This window comes from Hippoglossus hippoglossus, chromosome 11, assembly GCF_009819705.1.
Source record: "Hippoglossus hippoglossus isolate fHipHip1 chromosome 11, fHipHip1.pri, whole genome shotgun sequence".
NCBI classification, from domain to species: Eukaryota; Metazoa; Chordata; class Actinopteri; order Pleuronectiformes; family Pleuronectidae; genus Hippoglossus; species Hippoglossus hippoglossus.
The window spans coordinates 15,816,429-15,836,028 of record NC_047161.1 but is presented as its reverse complement, the minus strand read 5'-3'; the positions used below and the strand labels follow the sequence as shown (position 1 = coordinate 15,836,028).

General features: G+C 43.8%; 1 protein-coding gene across 2 annotated transcripts; it reads left to right on the top strand.

The window, feature by feature from the left end:
- The first annotated feature begins 399 nt into the window (after window positions 1-399).
- On the top strand, window positions 400-17,252 carry tent4a (terminal nucleotidyltransferase 4A). Of its 2 annotated transcripts, none has more exons than XM_034599832.1 (13): window positions 400-1,649; window positions 4,734-4,857; window positions 5,900-5,946; window positions 6,047-6,167; window positions 7,375-7,482; window positions 9,186-9,314; window positions 9,568-9,781; window positions 10,748-10,874; window positions 10,963-11,066; window positions 11,370-11,560; window positions 11,960-12,118; window positions 12,305-12,358; window positions 13,913-17,252. In XM_034599832.1, the coding sequence occupies exons 1-13, from the start codon at window positions 832-834 to the stop codon at window positions 14,069-14,071; spliced, it is 2,355 nt and encodes a 784-aa protein (XP_034455723.1). In that variant the 5' UTR covers window positions 400-831; the 3' UTR covers window positions 14,072-17,252. The 2 variants fall into 2 exon arrangements, with proteins under 2 accessions (XP_034455723.1, XP_034455722.1); XM_034599831.1 differs by having other exon boundaries at window positions 402-1,649; window positions 12,305-12,478.
- Window positions 17,253-19,600: the final 2,348 nt, after the last annotated feature.

The following is a 19,600-nucleotide window of genomic DNA, read 5'->3' as shown; positions in this document are numbered from 1 at the left end:
ATACAAAAAAAAAGTGACAGTAGATTGTGAAAGTGTTTGAGGAGAACTCACTAATGACAAGGATTAATTCTGAAGCAGACCCCGGAGCATTACCACAGGGCAAGCAAGTTAAGAGAGAGATAAGATAAGATAAAAACTTTATTGATCCACACACCGGGGAAATCCAGTTGTTACAGCAGCAGGCAGGTCTATTTAGAATTGTCACTGTACTATTTTTTTTTTTTAATTTTAGTTTTAAATATGTGCCAATATCTCCAGACAGCTCTGTGATGTGTGTCCCTCCGGGGCGCAGACACAGTCGGGCCTCGTATTGATGGGGATACCCCCTCACGGACCCACCCGGTGGTGATGGCCGGGAGGTGGAGAAGGAGGACCATGACTCGCGGGTTCCCAGAGCCTCGGATCCCTTTTTATACAATATTGACATCTATTTCATCTGTTGTTCAATTAAATGTCTATCAGATGGCAGACAAAAATCCAATATCTATTCAGTGTAATTCATCACTCATCGGAGCGATGGGGGAGTGGGCGGATGGGGGGGGCGCAGTCATCATTTAAAGTAACCCCTCGCAGTGCGCATGCGCATGCATTTGAAGAGAATACGCCATATTGAATTCTCGTAGGGATACGGCTAGCGATTTTTTTTCTCCAGCTAGCGGCGTAAAGTGGACACTCTACCAATGGCCCTGATTCGGTTCCACGTCTAAACCCTTCTCCGTGCGTAACCCCGGACAGAGCAGCGACCTTTCGACGGGCCCAGGGAGCGACGCGGATTCACGACGGGCTCCGGTTCGACACCAGTAGAGGGGGGTTACCAGAGAGGGGAGTTGAATGGATCCGAGGGTAGCTTGGATTCAGCCCGAACAGAAAGGACCTGCGAACGCCTTATGGATGCACGTCTGGGAGACCTCTCAGGGAGCGAGGACGCTCTCCGCCCAGCAGCAGCTCCACAACCAGTGCGTGAACTACGCTGCGCTGGATGTTTTAAAGAATGTGGCGACCGCGGTGGCAGCGGGCAGGAGCGTCTGCGGCGGCAGCGTAACTGCCAGTCGGAGCAGCGGCCATCGCAGCGGCATCATGAGCGGCACTGCGATTTCCGCGCTGGGGGTCGCAGCACTGCCCAACAGGAACGCACAGATCGCCGCGGAGCCGGCTGATGGCAAACCCCTGCCCCTGGGATCCGTCTCCTCCTCGTCCTCCTCTTCATCATCATCATCATCATCGCAGGAATCCGGCACGGACAGTCCCCCCTCCGGCTGCTCTCTCGAGAGGACTATGGGTGGGAATGTATCGGGCAACGTGAACAAAAACGTCGGGGGTGCCAACCTGCTCTTTAGCTTGAGCGACAGCATGGACCATAATGTCAACCTCTACCACCAACACCATCATCATCATCATCACCACCCCCACCGTCACATACAGGAGCAGCCGGCGTTCAACCCACAGCCGGTCTGCGTGAAGCGGCACCAGGTTCACCCCTCCGCACCTGGGAACCACACACACAACCACCACCACCCGGGCCGGAGGAAAAGCGACAACAAGGCGAGCACTTACGGGATGAACTACCTGCTCTCGAACTGCACCAACGGGAATTACGCGAGCAATTGGACGCCGTGGAAGACGAGGACGTACAACCCCGGGGTCCTCGGGTGAGTGGCTCAACTCTTCCCCACCACAGGAGCTAACGTTGCTAACCGCTACAGGTTTTTTTTTTTTTTTTTTTTTAAATGGCTGAATCGCACAGATTAACTGCGTGTGGGTTGAATACTGTGGCGCATACGACATGATGTGCGGGTTTGTCAGAGTCACACAGCTGAAGGGCCGGAGCCAGACCGGAAGTGCCGTGATTTTTGAAGTTTGAAAATGGGCCGTTACAAATCGGATTTGAACGGAGGTGTTGAGAAGCGCCATTAGACAACACGCAGTTAGAGAAGTGGTTTATTATTTCAGCCGCACAGTCTGATTCTACTGGGTTGTGTGTGTGTGTTTCAGTGGGTGATTTATTTAGAAGGTTTCCACCGGATATGTTGCTTTTGGATGAAGCTTAATGGAGGAGGAGCTTACGGGTAATTTAGCTAACGCCCCCCCCCCTCCTCTGGCTGCACAGAGAAGTTACAGAAGCATGCAGCTTTATAGTAAAATGAATGACTTCCTGATTATTAAGCAAAACCAAGCCGAATAATGAAGCAGAGATTAAACTGCAAACTAAAATAAAAGGCTGCGACCGCTCCCAGGTTGAAGCTCACGCGTTTGGCTAAATTATGTAATATTGAGCCGGTCATTCAATCTCCTAATGCAGCTCCTCACAACTGTCCGCATCACAGGGATCAGTCTGTTTACAGTGAGCGTGTGGGACTTTCTGTCCACATCAGGAATGTCGATGCTAGTCGTTATTCCCACAGTCAGTACTTCATTTTCCAGGTTATTCAACCCCATCGGTGTGACGCAACACACAGGGGTGGGACTAAATGTACACGTGACCTATCGTAAGAACGGACCAAACTAATATTATCAATATGGACACAATAATTATCCTTTTTATTATAATCTTGCTTTGGTGCTGTTTTGTGATTATAAATGGTTGGTAGGTGTTGTATAAATGTGACTATCTTGTGGCAGGAGCTGTGTAAGTGAAAGTATTTTGACAGGTGCCCTCTTACAAAAAAAAAAAGACCTGCACAGTGTGTTGCAGGAAATTGTAATATTTGTAATGGCTGACTGCACCCATCTGGGAATTGTCTCTACAACCAGTTGGTGTTTCTCATGAAAGCAGCTCCACGTGCCTGAAGCCGAAGTTCCCCCCCTCTACTCCTACATCGAAGCTACCTGGAGTTCTAGGTTCTTTGTTGATGTTTTGTTTGGTAATCGACTAACGCGCTTAGTGTTTTTTTCCCTCAGTATATGTGGTTCTAAAAAGTTTTTTCAAATGTAAGTCTTGGCTTGTGCGCTGTCTAGTCTTGCAGTGGTTTGCCTTCAGGGGTGCGTTTTGTAGTCTCAGGTAGAGGGATTTGCACTGTGTGATGCAGTAAAACCATTGATTCCTCGGTAAAGATACATGGCTGTCATGGTGGTGCGGTTATGGATACTGCACCAGTGAACACCGTTGATTACTGTTGCACCGGGCCCTAAATTGTTGAAGGGAGACAACTCTAAAGTAGCTTTTCAGGAGAAGATGTAGTAGCAGTTGTTATTATGAGTGTGACAGTGGGGGGCGTGACAGTGGGGTACAATTGGCATCCGCCCCCCCGGTACGTCTGGGTTCCTGGAAGAGAGTTTTCACCAACGAGTGGAGAGGGTACAAGGGCCGCCTGCATTTTCTCCAGGGCTCTGGTAATTGATTGTGACAGGATCCCTGTTCTGTATTTCACACTGACATCATGCCATGCATTCTTTGAAAGGAAAATGAATGGCCATAGGGTTGAACAGTTCCTCTGTTCAGAGGCCTTTAACTGGTCAGGAATCTTTACATTAAACGTGCCCCCCCCCCCCCTCTGCCGAGCATAGAACCATATCAGCTATAACAATAAGGCCTGGACTCTCAGACTCTGAAACAATATGGCCCTCAGTGTTTTCACTGAACTCTTTTTTTCTTATTACCCATTTGAACCTTGGAGATGTATGTAGTTCTTGGGTCCTTGTGGGGACCAAATGTCTTCACTGAAAGTAAGATCAGAAGAACTCTTTTTAGAGCCCTTCCATTTTTACCATGGCCACTTAAAGGGATAGTTCTCCCAGAAATGAAAATTCACTCATTATCTACTGACCCCTATGCTGATGGGGGGGAGAGGGTGAAGTGTTTGAGTCCGCAAAACACTTTTGGAGTGTCAGGGGTAAACGGTTCAAGACATTAGTGACCTATCTTCAACAGAAAAAACATAGCATGCCTCCATACTACTCGTAAGGTGTCATCCAAGTGTCTGCGAGCCCAGACATTCGAAACAAGGTAATTTCCACCGTGCTTTAAACCTAAAAGTCCCACAGAAGTGGCTAAGCTAGCGGAGGCATGTCATGGTTTTACTTCAATTCTATTGGATTCTGCTCTAACAAAGTTTACCCCTGAGACACCAGAAGTGTTTTGTGGACTCAACCACTTTACCCACCCCTTCATCGGCATAGGTGTGAGTTGATAATGAGTGAATTTTCATTTTTGGATGAACCAATTCTTTAAGTTATGGCTTATTTCTGGGCCTGTGGACTCTCTCATGAATCAGTCTTAGTCTGGTATCAAGTTTAGATTAATCAGAAGTTAAGTGATATGGTTTTACTAGGGACTTTCATACTTTTGCAAATGTTAAAGTGGCCTTTCTTGGTTTAAAATGTCAGTACTTTATTGCTAAGCATCCTTTTTTACCAACGAAACTAGATTCCTCAAGTGCAGCAGAAAATTGGTAAACAGAAACTATGCAATACCTCCACTGGAACATACTCAGCCATTATTTTGCATGTCTGGCTTGTGCTTGACGAAGGTTCACCAGAACAGCGATAAGAAGGAAACCTATCTTGGGCCATCTGGAGAGTTGGTTTTTCTCAAAGATGTAAGCCAACTCTATCCTCATGGCTGTTAGTTGCATTCAGTTTTGCAATAAGAAATTTGAAATACATTAAATCAAAGGTCATGTTTCACACCAAGCACTGTACCCACAGTCAGTTCATATTTCATGCTGGCCTGTTTGTTGTATGGGTGTTAATGTGGTGAGAATAACCCCCATCTTTCATCCTCCTTTCCCCCGCAGACTCCACGAGGAGGTGATGGACTTCTACAACTTCATGTCTCCCCGGCCAGAAGAGGCAGCTATGAGGAAGGAGGTGGTGAACCGAATAGAGATGATTATTAAGGAGCTCTGGCCCACTGCAGATGTAAGATACACACACACCCCCGCTTCTGTTTATTTGGATCAATTTAGCCCTCTTTTAAGATTATAATATCTTAGAGAGCAGGCTCCTAAATCGTCCACTCTTGGAGGAGGACTTATTGGCATGCGGACAAACTGTGATCTCAGATTGCTCATAAATAATTGTAGAGATACCTTGTTTTGACAACACTTTTCTTTTAAAGGGGTTTGCAGTTTGTTCAATATAACAACTTTTAAATTTAAACTGTTTTCAATTCTCTGCTTTTGCTCGAGGTCATGTGGATGGGTCAGACATTGCAAAGGCGTCTTTAATAGTTCTTTTAATGATGTTTGATAGGCAGTAAATGAAGCAGAAGTAAATAGAAGTGGTTTGATTTTTAAAACACAGAATGTTCATTGTCTTTTGCACGGAATTTGCACTTTGTGTGTGCAGAAAAAAGGGCGAGGGGCTCTTGCAGCTGGTTGAGTAGTGCACTGAGGTAGGGTTGATGTAATGCCCCTCTCATTACTTAATCATGTAAAACACGCGCAGTGGTGATTTGTTGGCTGCCAGTCTTCCCCACTTCCACTGTGAGCCAGATTGTCAGGTAAATGGATCAAGCCTCTGATTTGTACCAGCCTCCCTTTTCATTTCAACCTATTAATCCTGCCGTGTCTTTGTGCTATTGCCTTGTCGTATTTACCAGACGGAAAGGGAAAGAACTCCACTCTGCTTCCTTTGGAGAGCTTTTGCTTGCAGCCCCAAAACACAGCATTTTTTCCCTCTTGCTATTGTATACTTAATTTGGCAGCGCGCTCAACTTGGCTGCACTTATCGTCTCTGAAGTGGAACCCGGAAATACCTAGTAGTTTGCAAACATTTGAATTGGACATGTACATCATCACCACAAATGAGCTGTTGCGAAACAGACTATGAAATGTCAGTGTTTATTTGTTTTCTCTAAATGTCCCTCATTTAGCTCATCTATATATAGGGTTGTCTTTAACAGTTGAACTACAGTGATTTTGGTCGTCGTGCTCATATATCTTCAACGTTGTTTTTCCAGGTCCAGATATTTGGCAGCTTCAGCACAGGACTCTACCTCCCAACAAGGCAAGCTATCAAATTCACGATTAAAGACAAAAAAACATGCTTTATTTTGTTCTTCAGAATTTTAACTGTAATGTTTTTGGTAATTTCCTTTTGCCCTCAGTGACATTGACCTGGTGGTGTTTGGGAAGTGGGAGCGCCCCCCACTGCAAGACCTAGAACAAGCTCTCCGCAAGCATAATGTGGCAGAACCCTTTTCAATCAAAGTGCTGGACAAAGCTACAGTAAGTGTTCAGGCCATGTGTCTCCACTCTTCTGTGCTTTGTGTCATCCTACGTTCGCATTCTGTCCTTAACTAAAACAGGTTTGTAATAAGAGTCATCCATTCAACACAACATATATTAACCCATGGAGACTTAAAGCACTGAATAAAAACCCAATCTAAAACCTAAGCGTTGTTGGGAACAGCCACCTAAAACTTAGGGTTTTCTAAAGAGCTCAAAGTTTAACTTAACCAATAAAGCCAGCAAACTTGCAGAGACCCCCCCCCCCTTCGTCCTTCTCTTGAAAATGATGACATCCTGACACACATCTCATCCGGTTCGAAAGGAAGAAGCATGCAGCACTTTTTGCATTCCTAGAAAAGTTCTTATGGACTTCAAACGGTCAGTTAAAAGGGTCCTTCACTGGTTGCATGAGAGTTGGGCCAGCTGTGGTGGATTTAATGGTCCTTTTTTTCCTGATAAAGAATATACAATTTTCAGTTTATTTCATACCACTGTAATAAGAACACTGAAGTCTGTGGCCCAGGTCAGTGTTGCTCAGTTTACTGCTGTTTACTTTTCACATAACTTATTGTCATTGTAAACTTCCTCTTAGCGTTAAGCCCTTGTTCTGCGGCTCAGTGTCAGGAATACATCTACTCTTGTGGAAGCTTTCACAGCTGCAAAGCCACACTGGGAGTTTTGGGAACAGTTGCTCCGCAGCACATTACAAGGCAAACTTCGATACTGTGCTGACTGACATAATAAGTAGCTATCGGCAGATTTTTACACTTTTAGAATTGTCTATTCCATCTAAAAGGCTGTATCTAGTTAGATAATGAATGACTGTAATCGTTTGCTATTACAAGTCACTTAAACTGCTAATCTCCTGAAATTATCCAAAGGGGCTGTATGTGAGAACACAAATGTCTGAGTCAGTTCCTGTGGACATTCTTCCGAGTTTCCCCCGGATCATTTCTGTATGAGCCGATGTGAGAATACAGCTGGTGGATCCAGAGCGAGTGGACGATGACGTCTCTAACATGAAACGGATGCAAAACTAAATCCTGAAAACCTGAACTCTCTGGAGATTTCAGTTTTTTTCTAAGCATATCTTACCGAGAATCTCCTGCTGCATTCTTCATATGTGAAAGGCAAACTCTAGGGATCGTCCAGATCCAACAGTCTTTGGAGTTCATATCTTAAAATGGCTTTTGTCTTCTTTCAGGTGCCAATCATCAAGCTGACAGACCAGGAAACTGAGGTGAAGGTGGACATCAGTTTCAATGTGGAGACTGGGGTGAAGGCGGCGAGCTTCATTAAAGACTACGTAAAGGTGGGACACAACATCTGCCTCGGAATTATGCTCCGAGGATCCACAGGCTGCACACACACGTGTTTTTGTTGTTAAATCAGACCAGGAGGCAACAAATGACACACAGAAATGCATGTTCACCCATTGCCTCTGCATTTTAAAATTAGATAAGGATTGTGAATTGAAATGTTCCCAAAACCAGACAGAACAAGAGCAGAAAAAGGTCATGCAGACATATTTAAATGGAGAAAAAAAACACACCAGAGAAGTCACATAATTACCATTTTACATTGGGGTCTAAAAACAGAACGTTGGAAATTCCCTCTGTGAATCAGGCAAGGCAGCATTTTAAAGCATTTACATGAAACTCCGGTCCAATCCTGTACTGAAGCTGGAACAGACCCCAGCTACCATGCTCGGTATACTCTCTACTTAAGTCAAACAGTCTGTGGAGACTTTGAGTCCAGATCTACTGAGAAGAGGTGAATTTCGCCCTGTGGCACGGACAGAATTCCTGCTGAAGGTGGATCTCTGCCTGATCTCTCAGTCACGGTTGTAGTGGCTAATGCAAGAGAGGAATTCCAGGTGCTATCCAGCGATCTGTCAGGTCTTGGCTTTTGTCCTTTGTTGTTGCATAGTTGTGTTATGGCTTTCTGGGAATACATGCCGCAGCTTGAAAGGCTGCTCCTGACAGCCGCACTCAGCATCAATCCAGTGATGGTTGACGTTGTTAATTCATGGATTTGATGGACTCCGGTACCGTCTTACCATGGAGGGGTCTCCTCCAAGTTAATTTTCACAAGTCAGGTTCCCATGCAGCCAGTTGGAATAGCGTACCTTCCAGGCTTGTTGTCGCTTCTTAAAAGCATATTTGAAATGTCAACCATGCTGCTCCACTGCCACAGATATGCACACACATGCCGCCAGGGGGTTTTGCTGTTTTTTCAATTGGAAAATGAACATATTTGTAATTCCCATTCTTGGGCTCTCTGGGGTTTCAGCACATTATCAAGTCAGACTCCAGGAAGCCTCATTTAATATCTTCCCTAGAAAGTTTGGCCCAGTTGGAGGCTAGACAGTATGTGTGTAACGGTTTATACACTGCACTGATTATGATTATTCAACTGCCACAGCAAAGACATAAAAACATTGAATCACTGTAACCATGGCCTCAGCAGAGAGTTTTTCTTTTCGTGGCATATGGATGTGCAATAAATACAAACAATACATATCTTGTGATGATCGAATAACACATTTTTGTTTCATATTATGCTGTGAAGTTTATTTAGCTGTGTCACAAATTACATCAACATCAAAACACATCAACTCTGCTACGGATAGGCCTGGCACCCACACTGCTCCAGAGTTTTAGAGCTGCTAAAACGGAGAAGTTTGGAAACGCTGCTTACGTCGACACTGACAACCTCTTGCTGATTGGGTCTTTTCAGTCACAATATAGCCTTGGCCTGTCGTGTGCATCAGGTAATCCTGATGCACATGCGTTTAACAATCTTTAAATAGACACAAAGAATGTCACAAATAATTGTAGACATTTGTACACACAGGAAGCTGCGAACATTATTACATCTTCATCTGTAGTTTAAGTTAAAAATCTGTACTTAAGATTTGTGGATTTGAACATGCATTTGTAAATATGAATTTGTGCACATTTGTTTTTCACTTTCGCTTTCTCATTCCACTTTTTTCTCCCCTTCTACTTTCAGAAGTATCCAGTGCTGCCTTACCTGATCTTTGTACTGAAGCAGTTTCTGCTGCAAAGAGATCTGAACGAAGTCTTCACTGGGGGCATCAGCTCTTACAGCCTCATCCTCATGGTCATCAGCTTCCTCCAGGTACAGAAACACAGCCACTGATGGGGACGTGTGTTGTAATAGAGGAGGAGCTCTTTTACATATTGTGGCAGCAGTGCTTTTAACACAGAACTCCCGGCAGTATTGTAGTTTAGTAGCAACAGCAGCATAGTAAGATTTGTTTTAGTAAACCACATTTATAAATGAATCTGGTATTGTAGACAGACAGATTACAATCATGAGCGTACCTGTTTTTAATACACAATAATCACAAATCCTCACCCTTTCTCCTCAGCTTCATCCTCGTATTGATGCCAGGAACCCAACTGAGAACTTGGGGGTCTTGCTGATCGAGTTCTTTGAGTTGTACGGCCGCCATTTCAACTACTTGAAAACAGGGATCCGCATCAAGAATGGAGGCGCATACATACCCAAAGAGGAGATCATGAAGGCCATGACAAATGGATACAGACCATCCATGCTCTGCATAGAGGACCCACTGCTTCCAGGTGTGTTTCCCACCAGTTCTCAGTGAATACAGATATGTCCACTTAAGTTATGGCTACTTGTTTAAACAGTTTATTTAGCCAAAAACTGAGGAATCAAAAGAAAGTATTGCAGTGTCTCTTGAAGTTTATTTATTGTTCTTAAAGGTAAAATAATTGAAACCAAAGGCAGATTTACAAAAAATATGTGACACAAGTATTTCAAACATTTCCAATTTTGGCACCATCTAATGGTGGTATGAAGAATGACATGGTGGAAGGCAGCAACGGTACGCAATGTGAATGAACTAAACTACGTTTCACCTCCGTTGCCTCAGTGTATTTTACAAGCTAATGAATCGGTAACATGAATGAAGAGTGCATACCTCTACCAGGGCCCAGCACTTCCTATATAAAACATCATTTAAATTCACTAGATCCAGATTTTTATTTGGATCTGGATCCAAAATGCACACACTTGGAAATATCAGTCCCCTACACTTTTACCGATTTTATTAAGCAAGATCCATAAATTATTCTCTGAAAAATCAACGAAAATGTTGAAAATTACCATATATCACAATGTTCCACCTTCTGATCTGGGTCTGCATAAAAGTGTGAACCCGTCACGTGGAATCTGCACATGAGAGTGATGTTCGTGCGTATGCACATGCACCCCCGCTACCACCATAGATTGAATTAATTCTCCTGAAAACGCTGCAGAGAGAGTGAAACAAATTCATGGATCCGCTCATTTATTTGGATCTGTGAAAACATAACTAGAGGTAGCTAGAACGATAGAAGCACATACCTCCCCACCACATAAGGCCCACAGTTCACGTGGTTTGGCACATATTGACTCTAATATATAGCAATGCAATTTGATCATATGCTTTGGTGTTAAATAGTGTTTCCAACATACTATTTTCCTATACTAACATTCAATAGTAGCACAAAATTTCAATTTCAATTTGTCTTGTCACCATGAAGGTAACGACGTGGGGAGGGGTTCCTATGGCGCCATGCACGTCAAGCAGGTGTTTGACTATGCCTACACTGTCCTGAGCCACGCTGTGTCGCCACTCGCACGGTCGTATCCCAACAAAGACTGCGAAAGGTAAGAACGCAGTCCATTCAACAGAACTAAATATACTGTGGGTAAAGCTGGGGCTCTGTGAAAACCCGCCTCTCTCTCCTTCCTGCAGCACCTTGGGCCGGATAATCAGGTTGACCCAGGAAGTGATCGACTACAGGGAATGGATCATTAAGAAGTGGGGGGGCAGGGATCTGGCGCGGACAGACAACAGAGGTAACATTCTTCGATTTGAAAAGTACAGAGACAATGTCTTGAGTCCAAGGCTGTGAGAACAGACTGAATAAAGAATGATTATTTTAATACGTAGAAAATGTCTGCCTCTTTTAACTGTTTTATTTGTATATTATGCACAACAACTTCATTGAATATCTCCAGAAACAAAACTCTTATAACAAGACTATAGATTAGTCTACAGCTCATGCAAAAATATTGAAATAAACCTGGTACACGTTTTGATTTGTAGTGTGTGCCGTAGATTATCCATCCATCCTTAACCTCTCGTTTGTTCCCTTCTAGTTTCACCTCCCAAGGAGCCCGTGTCGGAGCAGGAGCCCAGCTGCGTGCTGGGTGGCGGCGGCGGTGTGGTGCCGGAGGAGCAGCAGAGGGACTCAGTGTCGCCCCAAAGCGCAGACTCACCCATGTCCATCTCCAGCCCTCAGCAGCACTCGTCAGCCTCCTCTGTCTCCTCACTGTCGGGATCAGACAACGTATGGACATCTGCACACGCACACGCACACGCACACACACACGCACACTCTTTATAGTTTATACTCAAACTAACAGATGGAAATTGTTTATCAAGTAAATTCTGATAAGGCAAAGAGTCGGTTATCATGACAGCTACCCTGTTGAACTATGCTTCCATAATGCACCGTCCATTTATTCCTCTGTAAATGATACTGTAAACTCTCTGGCACCACAAGAGTTTCTTATGAATATGCAATCATCATCCAACATAATGGTGTAAACGCTGCTACCAACCTGATGCAGCTGCATATAGCACTTTATTCTCTAACCCAGCTAATGGAAACACACAAACCTACAGTAGCTATAAGGGACACACACACACCTTTCCCCTCATCACTTCTCTTTTCTTGATCTGCCAGGACTCGGATTCAACGTTGCCATGTCCCGTCCCTCCACCAGCCCTGCCGCCGTACCCGTCTTTCCAGTCTCTGGGCCTCGCTTTGCCACCAGGACTCACTATGGGCGCTGGCAAGCCCGGCATGGGAGGACACCATCTGCTCATGCATCCAGGCTCGCAGGTAGGCACACAGCGAGGGCAGGAGGCATTACATTAGATCAGATGTAGAAAAGTATAAAAAAACCAACACATAATTAGATGAGTTTTGGAATTACAACGGAAGAAAAAAGGACAGTAACATCTGGGAAGGCTGAGATATTCTTTTTGCTCTGACGTCTTAGTAATTCTTATCCTTTCCCTCCTCCAGGCTCGCGTCTCCCTGCCCGGTGGTCTAGCAATGCACTCCATACCTGGCAGACAGGTGTGTATAGACACCGGGCTCCCCCCCTTCTTCCACATGCCCCCCCCAGCCCATGCTCATGTCCCTGCCCCTTCCAGCCCCCAGCCTCTGTCCAGCCCCCACTCCAGCCACACACACAAGGTAGGCGCCAGATGCCACACAAACATTCCAAACGCACTGTCAAGGCAAACTTGTCTCTCCCTCCCTCACACACACACACACACACACACACACACACACACACACACACACACACACACACACACACACACACACACACACACACACACACACACACACACACACACACACACACACACACACACACACACAGATGCATACACACTTTCCAACCCACATTTTCTCTTCATTTTCTTCCAAGTGTCTCTTTTGTTATCTCTTTTCTGACTCACATCGTGCTTTTCAGACTAGTGGTGTAACAGGTTGCATAGAAAATGAAACTGCCATCTGTAATCCATAACGATAGGTGAACAGTAACACTGAGGCCTGATGTTCCAGCATCTGTCGCTGTGGGGAAAGGGATGAGCAGGGACGTGATGCATAACAGCTCAATAGTGTGGTTCCGATGGTATAAATCCCGTTAAGTTTCTGACTGGAGATTTTTATAATCAGCCATAAAATTGTAATTCTCAAGTCTAACAGCAAAATTTCAGGTCATATACCTGTTTTGTCTCTAGGAAAAAATTTCAATAATTAAGATTCAGGGTCTTTTTTTTAAAGTCCTGACCTTTCTATTTAAAGTGCCTTGAGATAATGTATATTATGATTTGGCACTATACAGATAAAATTGAATTTTATTCCCTTATTATCTCCACTTATGTGTAGCTGCATCTGAAGTATCTTTTCGAGTAAAAAACATGTTTTAAATAGGTTAGTTTTATTAAAGGTCATTAATGTCAGCTATATTTTTTACTATCAGGGCCAAATGATAGTTAACTGGCATTAACTCTGATATATGGTATATTGAATGGGGTGGTTACATTTTATTTTCCATATTTAAAGGAAGTACAAATAATATACTCAATAGTGATTCTACGAACTTTATTATAAATGATTTTCTACAATTAATCAAATTATGCAGTAAAATGTGATGACAACCAATATCCTTTAACCACATGACTTAAACAACAGGAACGAATAAAATATTTTGGTATTTGCAGAATTTTTTTTAAGATTTCAAATTTGTAGTTCCCTCAATATTACTCTCATTTAGGAATTTAGCACATTTTTCTATGGCTTTATAAAAATGAACTTACAGGTTTTCAGTGGTTTGGGCAAAACCGAAAACAGGATTGTGTTCTATCTGACAAAGTTTGTTGAGATGAGGAACAATACTTATGGAATAATAGCGAGGACTGGAAAAATATGAAAACCCAGGATTTGAACAAACAAACTACCTGATCTAATTTGACCCAAAATAAAGAAGTCGTTGTACAGGGCTCAATCAAATTCCTTAAATATACTGTTTTAAATGAAAGGTTTTCTTCTTTGGTGCATCAGTAAAAAAAAAAAGTTGTGTTCATGTATTTCTCTTCCTTCTTTGATCCTCCTCAGAACGGAACAAAGTTCATTGTGAAGGGCTTCCACAACCCCCCGCTGGTCAACAACCCCGTTCTGGCTAACCGCGGACACACCCATACGCACACGCAGTACCACCGCAACACTTGGCGGCGCAGAAAGAGGGACAGCCTACCGGTTAGCCTGAGCAGATAGAAACCACTCCTCTTTCCTCTAACTTTTCCTCCCTCCTCCTCTCTGGATGCAAACCCTGGCTCTTAGTTCGCCTTGAAGGAGGATGGACCAGCGGACAGACAGAGGACCAGAGACCAGCAGTTTTGTTAGCGGGGCTGCCGCGTCGTGGAACAGCAGCCCTGAGCTCTGCATCTTCCTCCTACTGTCGCTACCTTTCCATCTGCATGACCTTTTGTTCACAGTTTCAGTATTATGTTACTGTCAGTATTTTAGTTCTTCTCTTCTTTTTTTTTTTTTTTCAGGCCTTTTCCTATTTTTTAGTTTTTTTAATTCTATTGGACTCAGTGGTGATGCCATCGCCCAGTTCACTTGACCTCGCCTCGACCTCGACCCTCGCAGCCAAGCTGCCTGAGGTCCAGTGTTACTTTTTTTGTTTTTTAACAGTTTATACACTTAAGAACAAACCGTTTTTCATTTTGTGCAATAATGTTATTTTTCTTTTTGGAACTAAAGTAAATGCTTATTTAATTTTGTGTGTGTTTGTTAAGGCGTTTTTATACTGTTATTTTATTTTTGTAGAGTTTTAAATTTGGTTTACGAAACATTTCCCCGGGCAGCATCTCTGGAGCATGTGTGTTTGTCGGTTGGTATTCCTGTGTGTGTGTGTGTGTGTGATTGTGTGCGTGCATGAGGTGTGTATGTGTGTGCGTTTGTCTGTCATCAGGCTGACATAGACCCAGTTTGCAGGGCCCCTCCTCTTCCTCCCCTCTCCCCTCCTCACCTGTGTGTGATGAGGAGCTCATATCTCGGTATTCCTTCCCCGTTTTCTTCATGTGTCTTTAAAAAATGGACGAGGTCAACATGAAATTCTCTTCAGGAAGCTGTGTTCCTCAGTCCAGTTGGTCTAAGGCATGATGGAGGGAAGTGGAGGGATGACGTTGCACCCTGGGATCTCCTGACTAATGATGGGAGAGGAAGTACTTTGTGGCCTGATGAGGGCAGTAGCTCCAGTTGAAGCTTTAGCAGAACCACCTGGAGATTGTGCGTTTGTGTATACTTCTGAATGTGGGTGTCTGAGCTGTTGCCATATTTTGTCAGTCAGGGGAAGGCTGACTTTTTTAAGGGAAAAGCTTCCAGGTGGTGCAGGATTTTGGCCTGAGAGAGCCTGTTCTGTTCAACATATATGCTAGTGTGTTTTCATTTTTGTGCTTAGTGTCTTTTTACAACATGTTGTAGGAGAGGTTGGTGCCAAGGTGGCAGCAGCCTGCCTGACTTGAATTTAAAGATTTAAGATTTGGGTAAGAGGGCAGAAAGCCACTGATTCCAGGTCAGAGAACTTTTCAGATGCTTACTCTCCCGAGTTCAGGGACGCGGTTTGTGGAAATCTGATCCCAGGGCTGATGGGGTCAACCCTATGCCCGCAGCTGTATATCGGTGAAGACCAACACCAAGGTGCTCAGCGATAAGGTTTTCTCCTTTGTGGTTCTGGACAAAGGAGGAAGAGGGGGAGGGGGTCTTCCTGAACCAAGGACCCTAGTGAAAGGGAAATATATTTTGATTCCATTCAGGAATCTCGTGTATATTTGATTGCCAGGTACTTCCGCTAATTGTTTGCAATGCCTTTCTTTGTGTTTACTTGGAGTGTGTGTGTACGTCGTATTCCGCGAGCACACCGTGTCACACAAACACTCACAGACACTCACAGACAGGACTGTCCAAGGCTGTGACTCGCCCAGAACACTACACATGCTGGTGTTATTACTATGCAAGTGGATCTAATTGTGTCAACTCTCGTCTTTTTCCGTAGTGGGGTTACTTTCAAATGACAAACGATGCTTGTCAGGCTGGAGTAATGCCTCTTCAAGCCAACTCAATTGAACTACAACCCCCCCCCCCCCTCCATCCCCTGACCCCTTGTATTTGTACGAAGGTCCTAATATGTTTCAAAGTCTAGTTTTCTACATCTATCAGTGAAATGTAAGGAATGGCGTATGTTAATATCGATGGTTGGGTCTGTGTAGTGTGTGACATAATGAAACGTGTGTAAGAAAAGTGTCGAGACTTGCCACCGCAGGTTTGTTTGGTTTTTTTTTAATCGGGCGCCCAACCGTCACAAGCAAGTGCACCGAGAGCGCGACTTGCACTCTGCAGGTGCACTTCAGGAGGGACCAGTGTCCAACGACAATTCTTTACCTTTTACTGAGAGTCTGTTCAGTAATTCTTCTTTATCCTTGAACCATGGCAACTCCGATCTGTCCGTCAGAACGTCACCTGGCATCAGTTCAGTCTCACGTGAATGGTTTCTGTTTGGTTTCTCACAGGCAACCCAGATTATGAGCTAATCATCACCTCTGATTAGAGAAATTATCTTCACATTTTTAATGATTTGAGCTTAAAAAATATATATATTATGGACGCGCCCAGTCATACGATCATACTCTCGTCACCCTGTTACTCTCTGTGGATGATTATTTTCCTAATCCATGTAGAGAGGAGATCACTGTGGCATATTAAATGCTCAGTTCCATGTAATCCCATAAATTGGACACCAAGGTGGATGTAGTTGGCAAACCTGTTTAACCCTTTCAAACTGTGTCGCTCATAGCCATGTCTGCGTTTAGAGATGAGAACCAGCATGTATGAGGAGCTGATGATGATAACTGGTGATGGAAGCTTGTCGACGGGGTTAGAGTTGCCTGCAGCTTCACAGCAAAGACTTCCATGCAGTATCTTGAAAAGTCTGTATGGATTTAAAATCTGTGTTCATCTCAGCGGCCCAACGCAGCTCGCTCTCTGTCCTCTGTCCTCTCATCAGACAGTCATGGGAACGGTTAATTAAAGGTGTCTGTCTCGCCACGTTGCCTTCACTTCTGATTTGGTTTGGAAGTGAGGGGAAAGGGAAGGGAGCGTGGCTTGGCCCGCTGAGGTCTTGACGTACACATGTACATGTAGATGCAATGTAACATCACCCCCATTGCAATAAAATGAGGGATTTTAAAACTGGTGGCTGCTGTTTTAGAGAAAGGTGGCAGCCCCTCTTTGTCCTGGCTGATTCATGTGAGCAGTAGCCCCTCGTAATGGACACCAAGCTATCGGTGTCCAGAGGGAACCACTGCCCAGCTTTTGTTTTTTTGTTTTTGACATTTTTATGTAAATATATTTTTTTCTATTTTATTTTTTAATAAACATTTTAAAACTGCCAGTCAACTTGTTCCTTTTTTATCTTTACTGTCACTGAAGTATGGGTACTTACATGTCTATGAATAACTTTTTGCCAATTTAGCGTATTGTAAACATAACATGGACATATTATTATTTTATAAGGTGCCTATAAAGGAAATGTTCGCAAACTAAGAGAGAATAGATGTATTAAAGTATCAAAAATTTAATTAAAAGGCATTAAAAGGAATTTCCTGGAAGTAATCTGAAAATAAAGTACGTGAATTTAAAATGATAGAACGGGCTAAAATATAGATAAATGTACAAATACATTAATTAATACAATGTAATTTAAAGCCAGACTTAAAAGGTGGGTCTTGAGTGGCATTTAATAATATCAACAGTCTGCTCTCCTCAGGTCTAAAAGAAGGCTGTTCCCTATTGGTTAATCCCCGTGGGCGAGACCTTTCACAAAAACGTATCCTGATGAACCATTTTGTTTCTGTAAATATTCATTGGTGCTCACTGTTTGTTTCTAATCCCTCTGAACTCCTGAGGTTTATGACGTAGTTCTCACTCTGTCTCTGTGTGGCTCTGATAGCTTTCTCAGTCCACAAGTGATTCCACTCGTCAGCACTAGGGGGTGCTCATGCATTGCTGTTAGTTGGTGTGGGATTGGGAGAATAACTCAAAGCTGCTTTTCTGCACTCATTGAGCTGCGTCTGCATTAACCCCTCAACCACAGAGAGGCCTTAACTCCATATTGTCTTCACATTCAGTCCCATCAGGCCTTCAGTGGCTGGATCCATTCTTCTTCACCTCAATGATACGACCTAAAGCAGAGGTGCAGAGACAGTTTGTGACAGATTAGACTGAGGTGAAAGGGGGCCCAAAAAAAGTAAGAGCATTTGAATTGTAAAACAGCAAACTGCTAAAAGGTGAGACGTTTAGATGAGTATTCCAAGCAGCAGACACGAGGCTGACAGCAGGAAGATTAAAGGTTTCTCAGAGGAATGTGGCCTCGCTCAAGGTGACAGAAGAAAGTTGCACACACAGGAAAGCAAGGATCTTATCTTTCTAACACTGTCGACATGTTGAGCCAGGCCAGTTTCCTGGATAACTGTCGCATTTCACAGCAAACAAACAGAAATCTGTCCATAATAACCAGGCTGGAGAGGAATTTGACCAGTACACACACAGCTTGCCTCAGTTTGTCTGAGCAGCGCCAGCTGAACAACCTGGTGGACTGGGCCAGCGTGGACGGCTTCCAGAGGAAAAGCTTCACCCACGGCTGAACGGACGAGTCTTTCCCAAGTCAGGGATTTTCTGCGTCCACGCCTGGTTCCATTTTCACATATAGAAAAAGAAGAGAGGAGAGGAAGTACTAGAAATTAAAATTCCTGGTTATTTAAAGGTATAAAGCACAAATATATACAAATACATATTTAATTGATGATTCTATATTACAGTTGTCCACGACCCTTTTGGCTTGTGACATTTGAAATGTAGAAATCCATACTTGTGATCGTCGTCCTCACAGTTTGTCTGTGTTTATGAGCCGTGAGACGTTCAATGCTAATCACTTAACATTCATTCTGGATCAAATGGAGGACGCGTCATGTGAAGGGTGTTGCTCGTAGTGACCAAGCCACAGATGATTATCACCTGGATGAACAGTTTCCCTCAGCGCTACCCATCATTTTAACTCGTCGTTTTGGAGGGAAGGAAGTTTCGAAGGAAGGACGGACATTTGGAAGGTAGGAAGTTTGAAAGGAAGGAAGGAATGAAGGACGTTTGAAAGGAGGGAAGTTTGCAAGGAAGTTTGATTGGAAGGAAGAAAGTTATAATGGAAGTTTTGGATCGTTGATTTTTAACTTTCACTTTCTTTAACTATTTTTTATGACCAATAAATAACTTAAGTTATCAGACCAATTCCTTTTTTCTTTTATATACCTGTTATTATTTTCATTATAACAATCAGAGCTTAAATGGGATTGTGTGTCATGTAGGATTGTTGGACCTTGGTGCAGGTCTGTGCTCTGCTGAGAGACATTCCACTTGTCTCTGCTGTCATAGATGCTGCCCCCCCCCCCCACACAGACCACAGCACATCAGATGACTCTCACTAACACCGGCTGACAGAAGATCTCTAGAATCTTGCTGCATTACACTGAAAGATCTGAGCGTCCTCAGGAAGTGAAATGTGCTCATCCGTTTCCTGTACCTCGGTGTTGGTCCTCCAGTCCATGCTGCTTTAAAAAGCCACGCTGTTTGTGTTGAAGTGTTGTGGTGTCGGCTCACAGAACATCTGATGTGGTGTATGCACTTTTAAACACAGGATCCGGGAAGTCATTCCAATGTTTTTATTGCAGTCAGGGTAGAAATGGTGAC